This window comes from Zootoca vivipara, chromosome 1, assembly GCF_965207765.1.
Source record: "Zootoca vivipara chromosome 1, rZooViv2.hap1.1, whole genome shotgun sequence".
In the NCBI taxonomy this organism is placed as follows: Eukaryota; Metazoa; Chordata; class Lepidosauria; order Squamata; family Lacertidae; genus Zootoca; species Zootoca vivipara.
Window position 1 is genome coordinate 68,559,411 of NC_142582.1, and position 18,452 is coordinate 68,577,862.

Sequence of the window (18,452 nt, forward strand, 5' to 3'; positions counted from 1 at the left end):
TTGACGTCATGCTGTTTTCGGGAGGTTAAACGTACCAGCCTGTGAACTAGCACCTTAATAGATCCATCATGGTAAAATGACTTGCCAGCATAGCAGTAATTGCAGGGGAGTTGGTGGGCTTTGAGAAATTGGGTGGAATATATTTGCATATTGAACAGTGAATGAGTCTCACTGTGGGTTCAAGAGTCAGGGAACTGAACCCAGGCCAGTGACTCTGGTCCAGTGTGGGAAAGCCCAGTTCAAATCTTTGCAGTGCCATGAAGATCAGTGTGGTCTTGTGCAAAGTCAAGTCTCAGTCTAACCTACCTTTTGATACTTTATTATGATGCTAACCAACGTATGTTAAACATCTTCCAAGTATTAACATTAGGGCAATAAAATTATACTATAAAAATTACGCTTCAGGCTTTGTGCTAGAGAGAAGTTCCAAGGTGCATGTTTGTATCAATACAGAGGAAAAAGTAGAAATGGAAACAGAGTGCTCACTTGGATTAACTACTGAGGCTTTTTTCCTGGCATTGCAAGCCGAAGCAGCAATGATAGCTTTAAGCCTCACATCTGAAAAGTCTCTTGAAAACTGATAACTTGTGAGTCGAGGACCCGACACCCGCATAGAGATAAATAAGACACAAGGACACATGTATTTCAGGTTAATGGGCTAAATAAGGCCACAACTTTATTGGTTACAGCAAGTGAGTGGTATTGACTTAGGCTTTGAATCAAACAATCTATACATGACGCCACCCCGCTCAGCGGGGGGGGGGTCATTCGAGGGTTAACAACCAGTGGGAGGAGCTTGTTGATGCACATACAACTGGAAGCCTCCCCTGACGTTACGGGGGGTCGTGCCATGGCCCTAGCCACCAGCAGGGCATTGGACAGGATCTACAACTGCCGGATCCCTCTAACGGAATACCCAAACAAGGGGAGGGGTAGGTGATGGCCACAACCTGCCCTCCAACACACCACACATATTCCAATGCCTAACTGCCAATACCAGAAAAGTTGTGACGATTTGCTATGACGTAGGCAAAAAACCAAGAGGCTGATGCCAATTTGCCAAATGGATAAAATTCCTACCAGGCCCCCTGGGCAACCAAGGCAACCGACCAAAGTCCATAGCAAGGTCAAAAGCATAGAAATGACCTAAAGGGAGGATGGACGGGTGATCCGACGAAAACAGGAAGCAGAATGGAGCCCCAGCGCTGCTGCGGCCACTTAAATGCGGCTAAACCCCGCCCCCAAGCCAGCCCTATTGGCTAGCTGAAGGGTTTGGCACAACAGCTGGGGAAAGCTGACGCAGGGGGCCAAATATGCCCCCCTGCTGATGCGGGAACCAGCTCCCGCTCACAACTCCTCCCCTCTGGAAGGAGGAGAGGTCTTGTCAGACAAAATGTGAAGTTTTTAGCAGACTGTCTGTTCAAGCCATGTCAAAACCAGGAGGAGTTCTTAGGAACATAGAAACTTGCCTTAAACTGAGTAAAACCCCTTGGTCCTTCTTGCTCATAGAATCATGGACTTGTAGAATTAAGAGTTGGAAGGTACCCCAAGGGTCATCTAGTCCAACCCCCTGCAATGCAGAAATATGCAGGTGGCCCATTTGGTGATCAGACTTGTGACATTGTCATTATCAGCACCACACTCTAACCATCTAAGCTAACTGCTAGTATTGTCTACACTGACTTCCAGTGGTTTTCCAGGGTTTCAGACGGGGAACATTCCCAGCCCTACTTAGAATTGAAGCTGGGCTTTCTGCATTGAAGGCAAATGTTCTTTTCACTTAGCCTTACAGTTTGTGGATGGTTTAGTTGCTAGCTTCCTGAAGGCTTCATGGTTTACTAACTTGACTACAGGTCATCACATTTGTGCAGTAGACTTCCATTTGCCTAAAGAGACTTGCCCTTCCTCTCCTTTTCATGCAGCCTGCATGAGGCTGCTTAGCTTCAGCAAGCTGATGGCCTCATGTGTCTTCATATCAGACTCAAGCCCATTACATTTCTTGATTCAGGGAGACTATGTTGGGTACAGGGGAGGTAGGTACTATGTGGATGGTCCCACAGAGCACTTAAATTTTATCATGGCTTTTATGAGATGATGCTTCATTCATATCCTGGACAGCAGGAACTGAGAATTAATAATGTCCTTTCTTTCACACTGCTCTGAGGTTGTCTTCCATCTGGTAAAAAATAAGAGTGCACTGTAGGAAGAGTACAGTATGTAGATTACTTTCCAAACCAAACTAGGTGGCAGGCAGAGCTTACTCATGTCTGTCTGCTAGTACAATTAATTCTATGCTGATCTTGTAACATTTCTTCCATCCACCTGATTATTACTCAGGCCGTTTTGTCATGCTGAACAATTAGAACTGCTGTGCTAGGGGGAAAGTAAGCTGTCCTCAGTTATTTCATTGTGTTAATTTTTCTTTAACATTAATTACTTTTCAAGAAGGTTAGCTGAGGTGTATATAAAAGAAGAAGACTTTTTTTGATTATATGATTCTGGTTGGAGCTGATATTTGCTGACAAAGTCTAGGCAGGCTGTTGTCGATCCTGCCAGATGAAGAGTGGAAAGAAGTGAGGGCACTTCTTATAGTAGTGTTGTCAATTTCATTCCTTCTCCCTTTCAATAGTGGTGGGGTGAGACAAGTAACAAGCATGCTGTGCTACTGAGGTAATTCCAGATGTCTGGAGTTGGTATGCTAGTTTTAACTTCTGCTGTGCTGTCTCAGGCCATTGTGATCTGTGACTGTCTAGAGGTGACCCTTCAGTTCTGTGAAAATGACTAGGGCAAAGCTCTGGCTTAACTTCACAGGAAATGTGAAGGCGGGTGACTTTAAAAATAACAACAACATTGACGAACATGCTTTGCAGTGGAGTGGAAAAAGTCAAGTCTGTTTGTCCAGGCCGAACATCATCCAGAATGATAAAGCAAAGTAAGATGTTCTGAGAATAACAGTGACATTAGCTTGTTGCTTATATGAAAATCTGGTGCCGTTGAACTAGTCCCAGAACACAGCTGTTAGATTATTTCTTGTTCCTTTTGGCTTTCTTGCTTTGATTTGCAACTTTTAAGAATCTTTGGTTATCAATGTATAATTGGGAATTCATATAGGCATGCCTTTTTGGTATTTTTCTACCCAGGTAATATAAAAGTGTTGTCACATTTAAAATACTGGTGTGACAGCACAGCCTGTAATCTGCCTTGTGAGAGGGAAGAGAGCCAAGCGAACTAGATAAGCAAACCATTCCTACTTAACTTCACTCCTGCCACCAAGTGGATACCTTAATTTTTCCTTTGGCTGCCACCACTAAATATTCCTTTTATACTTTAGGTGCCATAACCTACTCCCTATATTGGCTAGAGTAGCATGGTGCTGTAGTGTGACGGGACTAACAAGGCTTCAATCCATATCTTCTTGATGCTTTTATTAAAGGTTTTAGTAAAGCAACAAACAGTTTTTGATAAAATTATTTTAGGAAGAAACCTATTTCATTCAGCAGAAAATCAAAGGGGGTTGGTATCTCAAGGGTGAAGTTGAAACCATCCACACTATATATATTGCTGGCAGCAAGCTATGAAGTGCTTAAAGGTAAAGGGACCCCAGACCATTAGGTCCAGTCGTGACCGACTCTGGGGTTGCGGCGCTCAAGTCGCGTTATTGAAGTGCTTAGTAAAGGAGTAAAGCAAGATGTTTAGTGAAGCAGCTCAAGCAACAGGAAGCATTGTTCAAGGGTTAATTTCAGGCAGGAGATGCCATGATGCTCAATAGGGGAGCAGAATGTAATGGCCAATAAGTAGGCTGGAAAACAGCCTATTTTAGATGGATGTGATGTGTTAGGACCCAGAGGTTTTCAACCTGTTTGAGTCCACGGCTCCCTTGACCAACTACATTCTTTCTGCAGCACCCCTGTGGGGCTCGGGAGCCCAGTTATGTCACCCCTTGCCCGCAGAGCTGACAGCCTCTCACTGTTTTTTGAACACCTTCCCTTGTGGTGTGTTCCCTTAGCATCCTCTCATTTCCCCTCTGCTTGGGAGTCCTCCAGGCATTTGCTGTTTCTGTCCTTGCCCCCCCCCGCCCCCGCCCAAAGAGAGGTGCCTCCCAGAGGCACAATTCACCTGTGGAGATTATAGCCAGGGCTGCTGCAAGAAACAGCTTTGCAAGCCGTTGGGAGGCAGAAATGTGGGAGGGCATCAGAGGAGGGAGGGAAGCAAAGAGGCACAGAGGCCAGTATTGCCTATGGCAGTGTTTCTCAACCTTTTTGGGGGCACGGCACACTTGTTCCATGAAAAAAATCACGAGGCACACCACCATTAAAAAAGTTAAAAAATTTAACTCTGTGCCGCCCTATATTATAATTATGACTGTAAGAAACACTTGCCAAATATTGCTTTCCGGCGGGTCAGTGTTGTGTATTGGCGGCCACCAGGCTCGTTTGCACTGAGCTTTGGGAAAGAGGAGGAGAAATATTGCTTTCCGGCAGGTCAGCGCTGTATATTGGCGGCCGCCAGGCACGTGACAATGCAAATCGCCCTTCTCGTCGCCGCATGTCGCGGCACACCAGCCAGCGTCTCGCGGCACACTAGTGTGCCGCGGAACAGCGGTTGAGAAACGCTGGCCTATGGCACCCCTCACCATCATTCAAGGCACCCCAGGGTGTTGCGACACACTGGTGCCACAAACCACCGTCATAGCCAACTAGAGAATGACCTGTCTCAGCAATGCTTTGAATCAAGTTTGAGACTGATTCTTACAAGGAAATGAAAATATAAATTGAAGCATTTCTGGCCTTGGTAGGATAATGTCTTGGTAACTTTTTAGGTCATGATTCAAATCTAGCAGCACACTGTTAAAAAGAGACTTGTTTGAGAGATGTTGGTATGATTGGACTTTACAGTTGGTTTATAACTGAGATCTTGGTATGACTGGTCTTTATAACTGAGATTATCTAAGCACACCTTTTGCTCTGTATCTTTATATATTTTCTTTTGTGGCGGTTGGTAGATAGAAAGGCTGTTAAGTCATTTGAACAAAAATGTTTGCAGAAAGACAAAATCACACCACGTTCATTTTTTTGTGTTTAGATTGGCTTGTGGCTTAGTTTTCATGCATTAGGGTGTTTGTTTTTTAAGGGGCTAGTTTTGAGAAGTATCAGTGATGAAAGGATACATAGGAAACTCAATTTTCTGAAAATGGAGTGATGTATTAGACTCTTGGTACATATTGTTTTAAAGCATTAAATTATGTTAAATTACATCAGGAAGAGCAGTTTTTTCTGGCATTTGATTATTGCATAATGAAACCACTGCAGATCATGCATAGTACAGATGCTTTGTAAGTACCGGTATATAATTTATATCCTTCCAACTCTGATTCTGTGAGACAGTTTAGCTAACTTTTTTTCAGGGTTTTGTTTTTTTAAGAAAATAAATGGAATAAGTGGGATTGATTTTAGAACATCAAAACACCTTCTATCAGGTGTTACATAGAAAACACATTCTTTCTAGAAGGGAGACACAGCAAGGTCAGGTGATGAATGAGAACTCAATAGTGGAGATGGGACAGCAATGAATCATGTGGGGGGAAACTTTGAGACTGGGGAGGGGGGTAAATGCAGTTTGTCTTGATTGTAATGAGTAAATGATGAGGGAAGTTTCTTGCTGGACCAATAGTTAAAACAAGGTTTAAAATTGTGGTTAGAACAAACTATAGTTCCTTGAGTCCACTGAAAATAAGTAACTGTGGTTTGTACCAATGTAAAAGCAGAAACTTTCTCTCCTAGTGCATAGAGTAGAACTCAGGCTCACTCATGATCATATATAAACCATGATTTAGATCTGAGTTGTGTTTCTTCCTATGGCAACATGTCGAAACCTCTTGTATGGTAAGTGTTTCCCTTCCAAAGAATGGGCCACATTATATTTATGGCAGAAAGTGATTTTTTTAAATAAATAAATATGCTTAGGAATCAGGTGGAGTTGTTTTGGATAGAAATAGAAAGTTAGAGAAGGGTTTCAATGAAGCAGAGCTGTTACTTCTGTAAAACGTCTACTTCTTTTTCATGTTCAAAGTATGTTCTCCATCAGTAGCATCCATGTCAAGTACTGTATGAGAATTCACAGCACTTGACCTTAGCTCAAAGGCTGAAAAGCGATTCACTAGTGAAACTATTATTGCTCTGTTTTCCTTAACCCTTTTGACAGGCTTTCCCTCTCTGTGTCCAGTCATTTTCTTGAAGGCAAAGGATGTTGTAATAACTAGTGCCAGTCTTTGATTTAAACTTTTCCGACCTGCCTCAGCATTTCTTATGCCACTTTAAGTAGTCTTGTCACAAAAAATGACTTTGCTTCTGCACACCTATGTGATGTAAGAGTTTCAGTGCTACTACATATGTTGTGTACAATGAGTTAAGCTATCTGATGACTTGGAAGCAGGAAGTGTAGAGCTTGCACAGCAGGAAGCTGAAAGTTAAGAAGCTGTGTGTGCTTGTTGGAGATGTAGTAGCTGCAGCAGCAGTGGTTGCTCAAAGGTTCTGAAGAAGGTTGGGGTCTCTCTCAGGGACCAGAGAGAGGAAAGTTTACTGAACTGCATAGAGGACTGAACCACATTGCTTGTTTGCAATGTGTTGCTTTGTTATTTTGTAACGTTTAACTTATTCTAACTAGTATTTTGGACGGTCTTGCAGTAGAGCTTTGAAAACCCATTCTTGTGGTGGAGAGAATTCACACAAGGTCCAGATCACAGATTCTGTTGAACAACTGTGACAGAAACCTATCCGTGCTAGTGTTCTTGTTACATAGATGCTGCTTCTTGCTCAGCCAAAGCTTTCCCTTAATGTTACTTTAGTTCTCTGAATTAGCCATGCTACTCTTCTATACTTCCCATTTTGAAATGCATATACTGTACAGTAGTTGCAATACTAATTCTACTGGTTGTATACTGTGTGAACACCTTTATAGCCTGGACATGTTGTTAGAGTAAATTAAAGGTAGTATTGTGGAATTCTGATCCACCCCCCCTTGGTGGCTCAGTTTATCACATTTGTTTCCTTGTGTGAGAGGATAATGTTTAAAATTCTGTGGGTGGGATTCACCTAATGAACCCTGTCAGCAGAAGCCCTTGTGGGGATTCACCCCTCTCTTTCTCCCATTCACTTGCACCTCCTTAAATTGGCTGGGGGGTGGGGTTGTCCAGGAGAACTTCCCCAGAACAGCATGCAAGGGGTGTTGCTGTTGGGCCTGGAAAACTGATACACTTGTGCAGATAGAACATTTGCGGTAGTGTGATGTTGGATTCCACCCAATGCCCATGACATACCTGTACCTGTAAATGAGAGTCATAAAGAGGTATGCTGCTAGTGATTTTGGCCTATGTCAGGGGTCTCCAAACTAAGGCCCGGAGGCTGGATGTGGCCTGCGCGAGCCAATTGTGCAGCCCCTGATGACCCCAGCCACCGCCCGCTCTTACCGGTGCACCACAGTGTGGTTGCCCATCTCCGGGTCGGCGCAGCGCCATAAATAGCTTGTGCGCACACGCACAAGCTATTTTCAGTGCTGCACCAACCCAGAAGTGCACCAGAAATGACGTCTACGCATGCTCAGAAGCCATTTCCGACGGCACCCCGCACCAGAAAAAGCAAGTCCATGCACGTATGGGAGCGCATTCCCCCGCCCTCCGGCCCACCGCGTGATTGGCGCCAGAGGAACCGGCCCGAAGCCTGTTAAGTTTGGGGGCCCCTGGCGTATGTACGGTAGTAGTTGCTTGCATTTATCTCCAAGCAACAAGGTTGCTTCCTGTCCAGGCAGGAAAGGTCTTATAAAGTATCAAACAAGTTGCAAATGTGTGAAACAGATTCATTGATTTCTTTCTTTCAATAGGGTTATGAACGTAAATGATTGTTGTCTGATACCCTAACTAGTATTCAAACACTGTTATGTGTTTATGAATCTGGTTAGGTTTGTTTTTGTTTGATTGTGTTTCAAAGAAAAATTGATGTACAGCTGGTATTAGGAATATTTAAAAGTTTTAAAAAAATAGATTCTTGAATTATCTCTCTCATTATATTAAGTAATTATATTGGATTTTAGTTCACTCATGATAATTCAGTCTGCCACCGATTGGCTTAGGTTCTAAAATAGAAGCACCAGCTGAAGGAACAGTAAGTCTTATTAATCTTTTGGAAGAGACTTTTGCCAAAAATTCTTCAATTTCTACATATAGGGTTAAAGTATGAAAAAGCTCTCTGGTAGGGCAGAGGTTAGAGACTTCTCACTGAAGCATTGCTCAACTGCCTCCTTTTTAGTTGCTGTAGCAGCTGCTGTTCATTGGAAACAAATTGGATTAATTCCATGGAAGTCTCAATTTATCCTGTGAAGTAATTGCCTTTTATTGTGATGGTGCTGTGTACTTATGCTGGAAGCCTCTCCAGAAAGCGTTTGCCCAAATTTCTGTATTCTACCATCATGCAATAAAAGTTGTATCAAATGATACAACTTTTGAGAATACAATGCCTTTGAGAATGCAATGCTTTTGCTTCCATTCTCTGAAAACTCCACTAGAGCAAAAAGCCTGCTGTGGGTGAAGGGACACAATTGTGTGGAAGCTTACAATAGGCTTGATTGTGCATGCATGCTTCATTCTGGGTAGTGGTTTCTAAATTAACAGCAAAATGCAAGGTTTTCCCCAAGGGAAATAAGGAGGTTCAGCAATGCAAATGTTAATTATAAAAATATTAATCAACATAGTTTCAAACTTACCTTTGCAGTCTATGAGGATTGGGAACCTGCATTCCAAAATAAAATATTAGATTTTCAGGATGCTTAGCTTTGTACTGTATATCAAATTATGGATTTATATGAAACTGGAATATTCAAATACCTGCAGGGGAGTAGGAGACTATCATGTCTAGACCACTATGGATAGCCATTGGGTAACAGTTTTCATTCAGACCCAGCTCTTGTTCTCTTGAGGCACAGCCTCTGACATGCTTGACATCTGTAGTTCTCTCCTATAAAGAGGGCGATTGTAGAGAAACAATGCCACCTTTCCTCTCCTCTCCTCCTCTGTACCCTCTAAATCAGCTCTGGAAGGTTGAGCAATTTATATATTTTTAAACCCCAGCAAGATGGGGAAACCTCTTTAGTTCTCTGGCACATGCAGGAGGACTTGAGGGAGGAGGATGCATGGTGATGACAGCTTTTGCAGAGCATCTCTCATCTCCCAGTGTCCCTTGGGAATCATATAATGGGTTTTGAACACCATATATGCAAAAAGCTCTATAGGAGCTAATTTGTTTGCTTATTTGGGGGGGGGGAAGCTCAACGACTTTTCACTTTGGCAACCCTAGTATCATAGGAAATTGGCAATTTGACAATTTGGGGTTTTTCATAGAGTAAGTATGGGGGCGATTATCTGAGCGATTATCCAATGAAGATTATAAGTCGGTAGAAATAGTTAGGGCTTGTGAGTACTAAGTTCAGCTGAAATCAGTGAATTCTGTTTCTTTTTGTTTTCCCTGACTTCAAATCAAAAATTAGATCCTCTGTTTTTGCCTCCCTTTTACTAACCTGCGTTAAGAAATACATTGAATTGAAATGAATTACTTATTTTATTTTGGATTATTTCTAATCTTACTCAAATAATATCTAAGTGTTGAACAATATACACTTAAAATACACAAGGAAATCATCAGTATACCATTTATAACCACATCAGAGAAAGAAACTACCAGTAAATAGCTGAATACATAGCAGTCACTACAAATGAGTAACAAATTGGATTCCGTATTGCCTCTTCAGTATTGGTGTATTACCTTTGTTGTGCTCGGCAAACATGTAGGTTGGGGAAGCAATGGGGATGAGTATGCTAACTCTTCCCTGCAATGTTATATTTTCTGTCACCTCATGGGCCAACTTGTGAAAGGTGACCTTCTGAAGCAGGAAGCCTTCTGTGCGTGTCAGATCTAAGCATTTTAGAACACTGCTTTTCCAGAATCCTGAAATGGGGGTCGGGAGTCTTCTCAAGTCTTCCCATGCCACACGGTTGTCCTCAGTGAGTTGACAGATGATGGAAACAATGATGAACATGGAGTGGAGGAGTGCAGAGCTCGGTTGTTTGCACCAACTGCCCCGTTCATGCAGTTACTGAGCCACACATGGCAACACTTGAACTGGACTTGTGTCTAGTTGTGACTAACATGTGGCTGGGCTTTGTCGACCAGAGATGGAAACCTAGCGCCCTCCAGCTGGCTTGGGTATGCCAATAGCATAAATATAACCATAATTTAAAAGCCAGCAGGTAGTTTTCAAAGCCATTCTTAAAATGCCTTTCTCTTCTCTGAATTCCAACCCAGCAAGCAGAAGTGAGTGAACTGGTGGGAGGCAAACTCTTCAGCCAGAAGCAAGCGCTGAAGCCAAAATTCATTCCCACCCCAAGCTGTTGGTCGAAGCCACTAGGAACCAGAAGGCTGCATGCACAGATCCTAGGAATGGTGCTGGAGGGGATCCTTTGTCTAGCAGCTGTTCTGCTTTTTGCGGGTTGCGTTGGCATTTTATCTCTACCCTACCACTACTTGTGAGTGGACCCAGCTGGGATTAAAAGAGGAAGTCTGGTTTTTTTAGCGTAGTCCAGAAGTTTCTAAAAAGCACAGTTCAGTGGTTACATTTATTTCCTTATGTAACCTGAGTTCTAAGTGGCTTGGCTTCTTTCCTCCTTTCCCCATTCTTGTTCTGTCCTTTTCATAATTTAATATAGGTAAAAGTCTAAACACTACTGAATTCAGTGTTGTCAAGAGCCCTGCTGCTTTGTCTCTAGAATATTTAAATATCAGTGCTACATTGCCATGTGTAAACTGTGCTTCAATAGGAGATCTTCACAAATAAATCAAAGAGCAAATACATTTGAAGCAAAGATAAATACGTTGCTAGATGGTAACCCCAGATTATGGCTTTAAAAGGTTTTCTGCCTGAAGTGCTTTGGAGCAAATAGGTGGGGCTTTTCCTCTTGTCTGGAGGGATGAAGACTTTATTCACTGGCAGGCCTATGTTTGAATGAGTCGCTTTTGGTAACTGCCATTGTTTATATACATAGATCTTTGTTTGCTTGGGGACTCAAAGTGGATGAAACCATTTATGGTATGCATTTGTTGAGTTCAACGAAATACTGTGTACCACTGTTAAGCTGCAAATGCATTAACTTGGAGTTCTCATGTTAATCAGAAAGAGTTTACTGCAACAACTTCCTAAACTCCTGCCAGCTGTCCTGCTTTTCCCAGTCTTGATGGCATCCTGGACTCAGCCTTGTTCATCCATATAACTGAGTCATTTGCTACCATCTTATAATAGAAGCTGATACCCTTGCTCTGAAAAGGAGAGCCTAGAAAGATTTCTAGAATTAAGCCAAGCCTAAGAACTGCTTTGCATTTTGGGACATTTATATCCCACATTTATTTCATCATGGAACTCAGTGGAAAGGCTGAGTCCAAGAACACAACTCGGAATTGATGGACCAATTTCTGGTTCAGTTTGTTTTGGACTGAATGTATGAGAAGATTTCTCAAAGTCATCTCCTGATTGTGGAACATCATGAAATAAAATCGTATCAAAACATGTATAAAATATTTTCACATATCTTAATATATTCAACTTCTCTGTTTCCTCCTCCAGTGTTTGATTGTTGGTGGTGGACCCTGTGGTTTGCGGACTGCCATAGAACTTGCCTTTCTAGGAGCCAAAGTTGTCGTTGTGGAGAAACGAGACACTTTCTCAAGAAACAATGTTCTTCACCTCTGGCCTTTTACTATTAATGATCTTCGAAGCCTAGGAGCAAAGAAATTCTATGGAAAGTTCTGTGGAGGATCCATTGATCACATTAGTAAGTATCATCCACTAAGAATGGACATTGCACGAAAGTTCAGTGTGAATACTTCTCCAGCTACACGGCAGGAATATTGGCTGTAGCTCATTACACAGCTGTGTGCAGACACGTTCTGTTGAATTCATTTGAGCTTGTGCAGGGTTGTAGCTCTTCTCCTGATATGGTATACCAGTATATCAAAACAGATTTAACCGATGAAGCCAGTATCCACTGTAGGAAACAGCTCATGCTGGGTATTTTTGGAAGAAGATGAAAGAAATGTTTCAGTATATAGATAATGGAACATGGCAACCCACTCCTTCTAGCAGGTGTTCCCTACCCGTATTTTTTTTTTTTAGCAAGTTTTGTATAAATTGAACGGCAACATATTTCTTCAAATTTTCAAGAAGGTTAAGTTGACAGCCCTCATCTTTCAAATTTACATTTTATTATTTATTTATTTATATTCCATCTTTCCTCTACAGCCTCAGCTCAAGGCAGCTCACAAAAACTAAAACAATGGATAAATCAGATAGCTGTGTGTGAGAGAGAGTTGGTGTGGAGTGTCCATGCTCACTTTTGCCGTGGCCACTGCTGGTTTGTGGCTGTTGGACTGAAAGAAGTTAGCTACCTTTTTTTCTGTTTCTTAAGCACACACACAGAGAGAGACAGACACCGAAATAAGCCGAGAGAGCTAGTGAGTTGTAATCAGCATGGATTAAATTTTTTTTTTAAAAAAAAAGATATAATGATTCTAGTTAAATTTCTCTTTCTCTGTGTGAGAGAGATGAAATCCGAATGTATTGCAGTTGCTTAGATTTGTATACAGTCGTGGATTCCTTGTATCCTTTTATGCTGCTGGTAAAAAGTTATCCAGGATACTTAAAAATAAATAAATGAGTTTGTAGTATGGCGTTTGCATAGATACGCAAGTTAGTTGGCCATCCGAAACCATTCCTAATTCTTGATAAAAAGAAAACCATGAATTAGCAGATCAGTTAGCTAAACTGAAAATAGCAACATTGGAGTGCTTTTGTTTCTGAAGGCCTTCATTGTATTAGGAAACAAGTATATCTGCCACTGCGATGAATCCATGTTCAAATGTTGACTAATGCATATCCTAAAATAACCATTTCGTTTCTCTTTTGCAGGCATTAGGCAGCTTCAGCTCATCCTCTTCAAGGTTGCACTTATGTTGGGAGTTGAAATCCATGTGAATTTAGAATTCGTGAAAGTTTTGGAACCGCCTGAAGATCAAGAAAATCAAAGTACGGCATGACTTTCGTTAAGAAAAGTATTGCACAGAAATAAGGCGATCAGTTTAAACCTTAAGGAATTGGGTATTCTGCTTGGTGTGAGTGAGCGCCTTTAATTTAAATATATTTGGTCTCTTTCTATTGGCATTTTGGCTATACTGTACCTTATGCCAAATAAACTTCAGTTCAGTTTCCTTGGGTGGAGTTTGAGTGTTTTCTCCAACAAGTTCAAGGATGCCTGGAGCAAAGCTTTCTGGGCAATAGGGTTGCTTGCACTGCCTTGGTTTTGCTTCCACGGTTAGAAATTCTCTTTCAAAATTAGTTGAAAGATTAATTTTATTTTAGCAACTTTTAACTTTCTTTAAAAAATGTTTAGCTTCCATGGACCACCTAACCTAGTATGCCTCACTCTGTGGAAGGGCCCCTTTCCTCAGAGCAACAGGCAGTGACAATAGGAATGTGAGCTGGGGTTTAAATATGCTGCCCTCTTGCTACCTGAGGTAATTGCCTCAGTTTACCTCATGATAGGGCTGGCCCTGCTGTACAGTCTTTACATGGACTTCTCTCAAGTGTTGCTTGGAGCTGATACATGGAGCCCAAAGGTGTTGACAATGCAGTTTGAATTACCCCACTGTTTGACCACTTGTGTGGCTGACTGACCTACTCCTTTCAGAAATAGGTTGGCGTGCTGAATTTCTCCCAATGGATCATCCTTTGTCAGAATATGAATTTGATGTCGTTATTGGTGCCGACGGCCGCAGAAACAGCTTGGAAGGTATGTTGTAAAAGTTGTAGCAAAATGCCTGCTTGTTTTCTTATTACAGGAATGGCAGTAGAATGGGATAATGACTGGTTTTAAATTACAGTGGTACCTCTATTTATGCACACCTCTGGTTACGTATCCTTTGGGATACGCATGCGGCAAACCCAGAAGTATTTTTCCAGGTTTCGCCGCGCGCGCATGTGCAGAAGCGCTCTACCGTGCCACGCACATGCACAGAACAGGCACCTCCAGTTTGAAAAACCTCAGGATCCGACTGGAGCTCCGGAACGGATCTCATCTGCAACCGGAGGTACCACTGTACTGCTTTGTTTGCTTTTTTACAGAAAGGTTACATTCTTGCTTTTAAAAGTCATTTTACTGTCATATATATTGCTTTTATTCCACTTGCCCCAAACAGAACCAGAGCAGCTAACAATGTTTATAAAATGTGGCATTAAAAACCAAGTTAAAACACAAATATAAAATACAATAACAGTAGTGTATCACATTGTGCTTGTGGATTTTTTTTTTTTTTTACATTGTGGAATAATACCTAACAAAAAGGTTTCATGCTTTTATCAGGAATGGCACCTGCACAGAAAAGTCAACAATGGCCTACATTTTGTGTTATAGGCCACGTGTATTCAAAATAATCATCACCTTCAGTGCCTGCTAGGGATCCGATGAAGATGTCTGAAGGAATAATTAGGAAGATATGATTTTAAGAACAGTCACTTAGGGCAAGGATTTGAGGAAGAAGAAACAGCCAAAGGAAAGGAATATTCTGTTGCAATAGCTGCAAAATAATAATTAGGGAAAATTCCAGCCCTCTGAGTCGGCTTCTCTCAATGAGACATTAGTTGAGCAGTTCTTGCTAGCCATATCACATGAACCAACCTAGTTAAGTATGTACTCCCATTGGACTTAATTAGGTGATTTTTTAAAATTTCGCTTTTCAAGTAATATTAGACTGCATGTTAGCAGTTAACCGAATGATTCTTCTGCTGGGAGATGGTATGCACTCAGGCACAATACAGCTACATGTGCAGCTCAACTAAGGAGGAACATTGATACTTCTACTGAGGAATAGGGTTGAGAACTGAGTGGGTCAAAAGACAAGAATCAGGAGGAACAACTTTCTGTGGCAAATACCAGTGAAACACCAAAGGCAATGGGAATAGATGCCATGGGGGGGATTATGGGACCCTGGTGCATGCCTGTTTCATTTTGAGAACGTGTGTCTCCTCTCTGCCCTTTTATACACTTTGGAAACATTGGTGCACTGAACCTGTTGAATAGTTCTAAGGGGTTCTTAAGCCCAAGTGACTCATGAGGCTTTGTTGTATGGTGTGGTCCATGTAACTTCCCTCCCCACTGATGAGAAACCAGATGGGGGGTGCATTTTGTGTGGGCAACCAGTAAGGGAGCCAGGCAACTCTGTTGAGGCGTTGTTATTCATTCCAAAAACCAAAAACACTTGGGACAGGGGTAAGAACTATGCAGGTGAACACCATGAGAAGTTTGGGTCCCCGTGTCATGGGAAACATGACTCCTTTTATTGGGGCTGATGCACATTACATTGCATATCTGGTCCACAGCATCAGTGGTTTTTAAAATTAAAGCTGAATGTGGACATTAGGACTGCAACATGGAGAAGAGATTTATTCCCTGTCTTCCCGCCTGAAAATCACTCTCCATGTGGCTCTTACTTTTAAGGGAAAAAACTCCCATCAGCACCCATGTTATATGGGGTTATGCGGAAGCAAAGGAAGATAGACAGGGCTGGTTTCAAGGCGGAGGATGGAAGAAAGAAAGAAAATGGACAGAAATGGATGCATAAAAAGTTAAGCAGGAAAGGGGAAGCTGTCGACCTGCAGATGTTGTCAGGCTCCAGTTCCCATCACTCCCAGCCACTATGACCAATGACCAGGAATGATGGGAATTGTAGTCAAGCAATGTCTTGAGGGCCACAGGATCCCCATCCTGGCTGTTAAGTGGGTTGTAAGTACAACGTTTACAAAGGCTTTGAAAGATGAAAATGTGCCTGTGGTGGAAAAGGAGAGGAATTGAGGTTTGGCAAGATGACTAACATGAGGAATCTGCCTTGGGTGATAAGGCAACTACTTTGCAGCAGGTGTGGTTTCAACTAATAAACAGGTAACAGGGAAGCAGAAAGGAGGAACTTGAAATAGTTGAAGCAGGATATTATTATACAATGAATCAGAATTTGGCTGGGATAATTGAATGAGGAAAGTGTGCACAGTAGCAACACTGTAGGAGTTGATGTTAATTTATGATCCTCAAAAACAATATTTGGGGTGGGGGGTGAGCTTTTTTCCAGACAGGTACCAGAAAGACATAATCTTGGACTGAGAACTATCAACCAATACTGCCAAAAGTTTGTATTTTTACAATTATTAGCTAACAGTTGAACAAATGGCTAATTTAAAAATTGTACTGTGAGATGCTTTACATCTTAAACTTATGAAAATACTTTGGTTAGAGCTGAGCAGCAGACGAATGATGGTTTCGTTGCTTTTCTGTACAAGGCTTTAGGAGGAAAGAATTTCGTGGAAAGCTGGCGATTGCAATCACTGCCAACTTTATAAACAGAAATACAACAGCAGAAGCTAAGGTGGAGGAGATCAGTGGTGTTGCTTTCATCTTCAATCAAAAATTCTTCCAAGATCTGAAAGAAGACACAGGTGGGTTATCTGGTCTTTTTTTCCCCTCCATGGCAAAGGAAAATAAAGAATAATAAGTGAACCAGCTCACTAGCAGCTCTGTACCAGTTACTAAACTGAGTGATGGCGATTACTTGATTTCAGACTACTGAAAGCAGATATATTTAACCTTTTCCTTCCCCAGTTGGATCTCTTACATGAAGTTTTGTAATGTTTTTTTTTCTTAAAGTGTATACAAATATTTTCAATAGCACAGATTTTTTTCCTGAGTACCTAAGGCCTGTGGTGCGCATGAAATTTAGCCAGTGTTTTATGGCTTCTTCTTGTTGTTTTTCTTGTTATATGATTAGCTATATGCTGCTGGACTTCCATGTTAACTCTGAGAGTTCAAGAAAAATGATCCACGACTGACCGGTTTTGAACTGGGTCTGGCCATCTTTCAGCCCAATGTACTTTCGCAATATCAACTTCCTGTGAAAACGAGTTTAGGAACCAAGAGGAAGTCTCTTGTTGTTGCTGTGGCTGCTGTTGTAAATATATCTCAGTTACACATACTCATTTTTGGCATCACTGTAGACATTTATCAAATGTACAATTAGGAGCATAGTAGATGTGAGCAAATTCAAACCAGTTAGAGCTAAGTAGAAGTGTAGACCATTTTTTTGATGACCTTTATAAAAGCTATTAAAATACACAACTGGAAAACCATGCTGATTAGCTGCACAGGAGCTAATTCACAGTATACAGTACTTTGAAATAAACATGAGATGGATACAATTTGGGTGTGATCCAGCTGCATTGGAGTTTTGAGGTAAACAAATCATTACAACTGTTCTGTGCTCCTAAAATAAGGGAACAGGTTTGTGCCAAATGTTGAGTAGATAAAGGAGAAATTTGCACAGCTATAAGCCTGGCTGAAATTCAGAACCTGAGAACCTGTTGTTTGGTATGCAAGTAAGATCTGTTGGATCAACAGGTGCCAGGGGCAGAACCTTTTTGGTGGTGTCCCCACATGTTTAGAACTCCCTTCCCAGGGAGGTATCTATGGCTTTGTAATTAATATTTTCTAAGAGAATGTATAAGGTGGGAGTCACCTACAAATATTGTGAGCAGAAGCAATGTGCAAGGGCTTGCACCGTGGGGCTTTTCCTCATATCTTTCTGTGCTCCTGCAAAATTTGGCTCCAAAGGGTTCAAGAGAACACCCCCCCCCCACACACACACACAGCAGAGCATGAGGAGAGGGAAGAGAATTGTTTCCTCTGGCAAACTGATATGCTTGTGCAGATTGTACATTTGTAATAGCATGACATTTGTTTGCAAGCTCTTAACCACTGCTGATTTTAATTATGGTTTTAAACAGTCATTTGTTGAATGTATTGCGTTTCTGGTACTTTGTGTGTGAAATATCTTTCTTCCCTAGGAATTGACCTGGAGAATATTGTTTACTATAAAGATAGCACCCACTATTTTGTGATGACTGCAAAAAAGCAGAGCCTTCTGGAGAAGGGCGTCATAATCGATGTAGGTATTCAAATGTGGGTTAAGGCCTTTCTATCATATGCTAGTTTGGAGGGAGCCTATAAACCACAGTTTCCTTCTTCAGATGTCACAGGCAGCTGTGGTTTAAGAAAGGTAGCTACACTTACCCCAGGGGCACAAGAGGAGAGGTGGGGAAGGAGCATGCACTTGGCTTGTATCCAACCCAATAAACCATGTAATAATCCCAATCCAATAAACCTTTAAATATATAAGTATCACTCACACTTTGTATTACCCCAGGAGTGTTGAACTTACATCCTGCAGACCAAATGTGTTCCACCAGGCTATTTTCAGGAAGCCCCACCCACCTGCCCTATACCTGCCACTATACGTGAGTGTGTAGGACTTTAAAGGAAC

The 18,452-nt window shown here is 41.7% G+C and overlaps 1 protein-coding gene across 1 annotated transcript in view; it reads left to right on the top strand.

The window, feature by feature from the left end:
- The window catches only part of MICAL2 (microtubule associated monooxygenase, calponin and LIM domain containing 2), a 147,776-nt gene that overhangs the window by 33,519 nt on the left and 95,805 nt on the right, over positions 1-18,452 (top strand). The window contains exons 3-7 of the mRNA XM_088667510.1: positions 11,662-11,869; positions 13,003-13,119; positions 13,781-13,882; positions 16,420-16,575; positions 17,977-18,077. Coding sequence (XP_088523636.1) covers positions 11,662-11,869; positions 13,003-13,119; positions 13,781-13,882; positions 16,420-16,575; positions 17,977-18,077 — 684 coding nt within the window. The remainder of the gene's footprint in view (positions 1-11,661; positions 11,870-13,002; positions 13,120-13,780; positions 13,883-16,419; positions 16,576-17,976; positions 18,078-18,452) is intronic.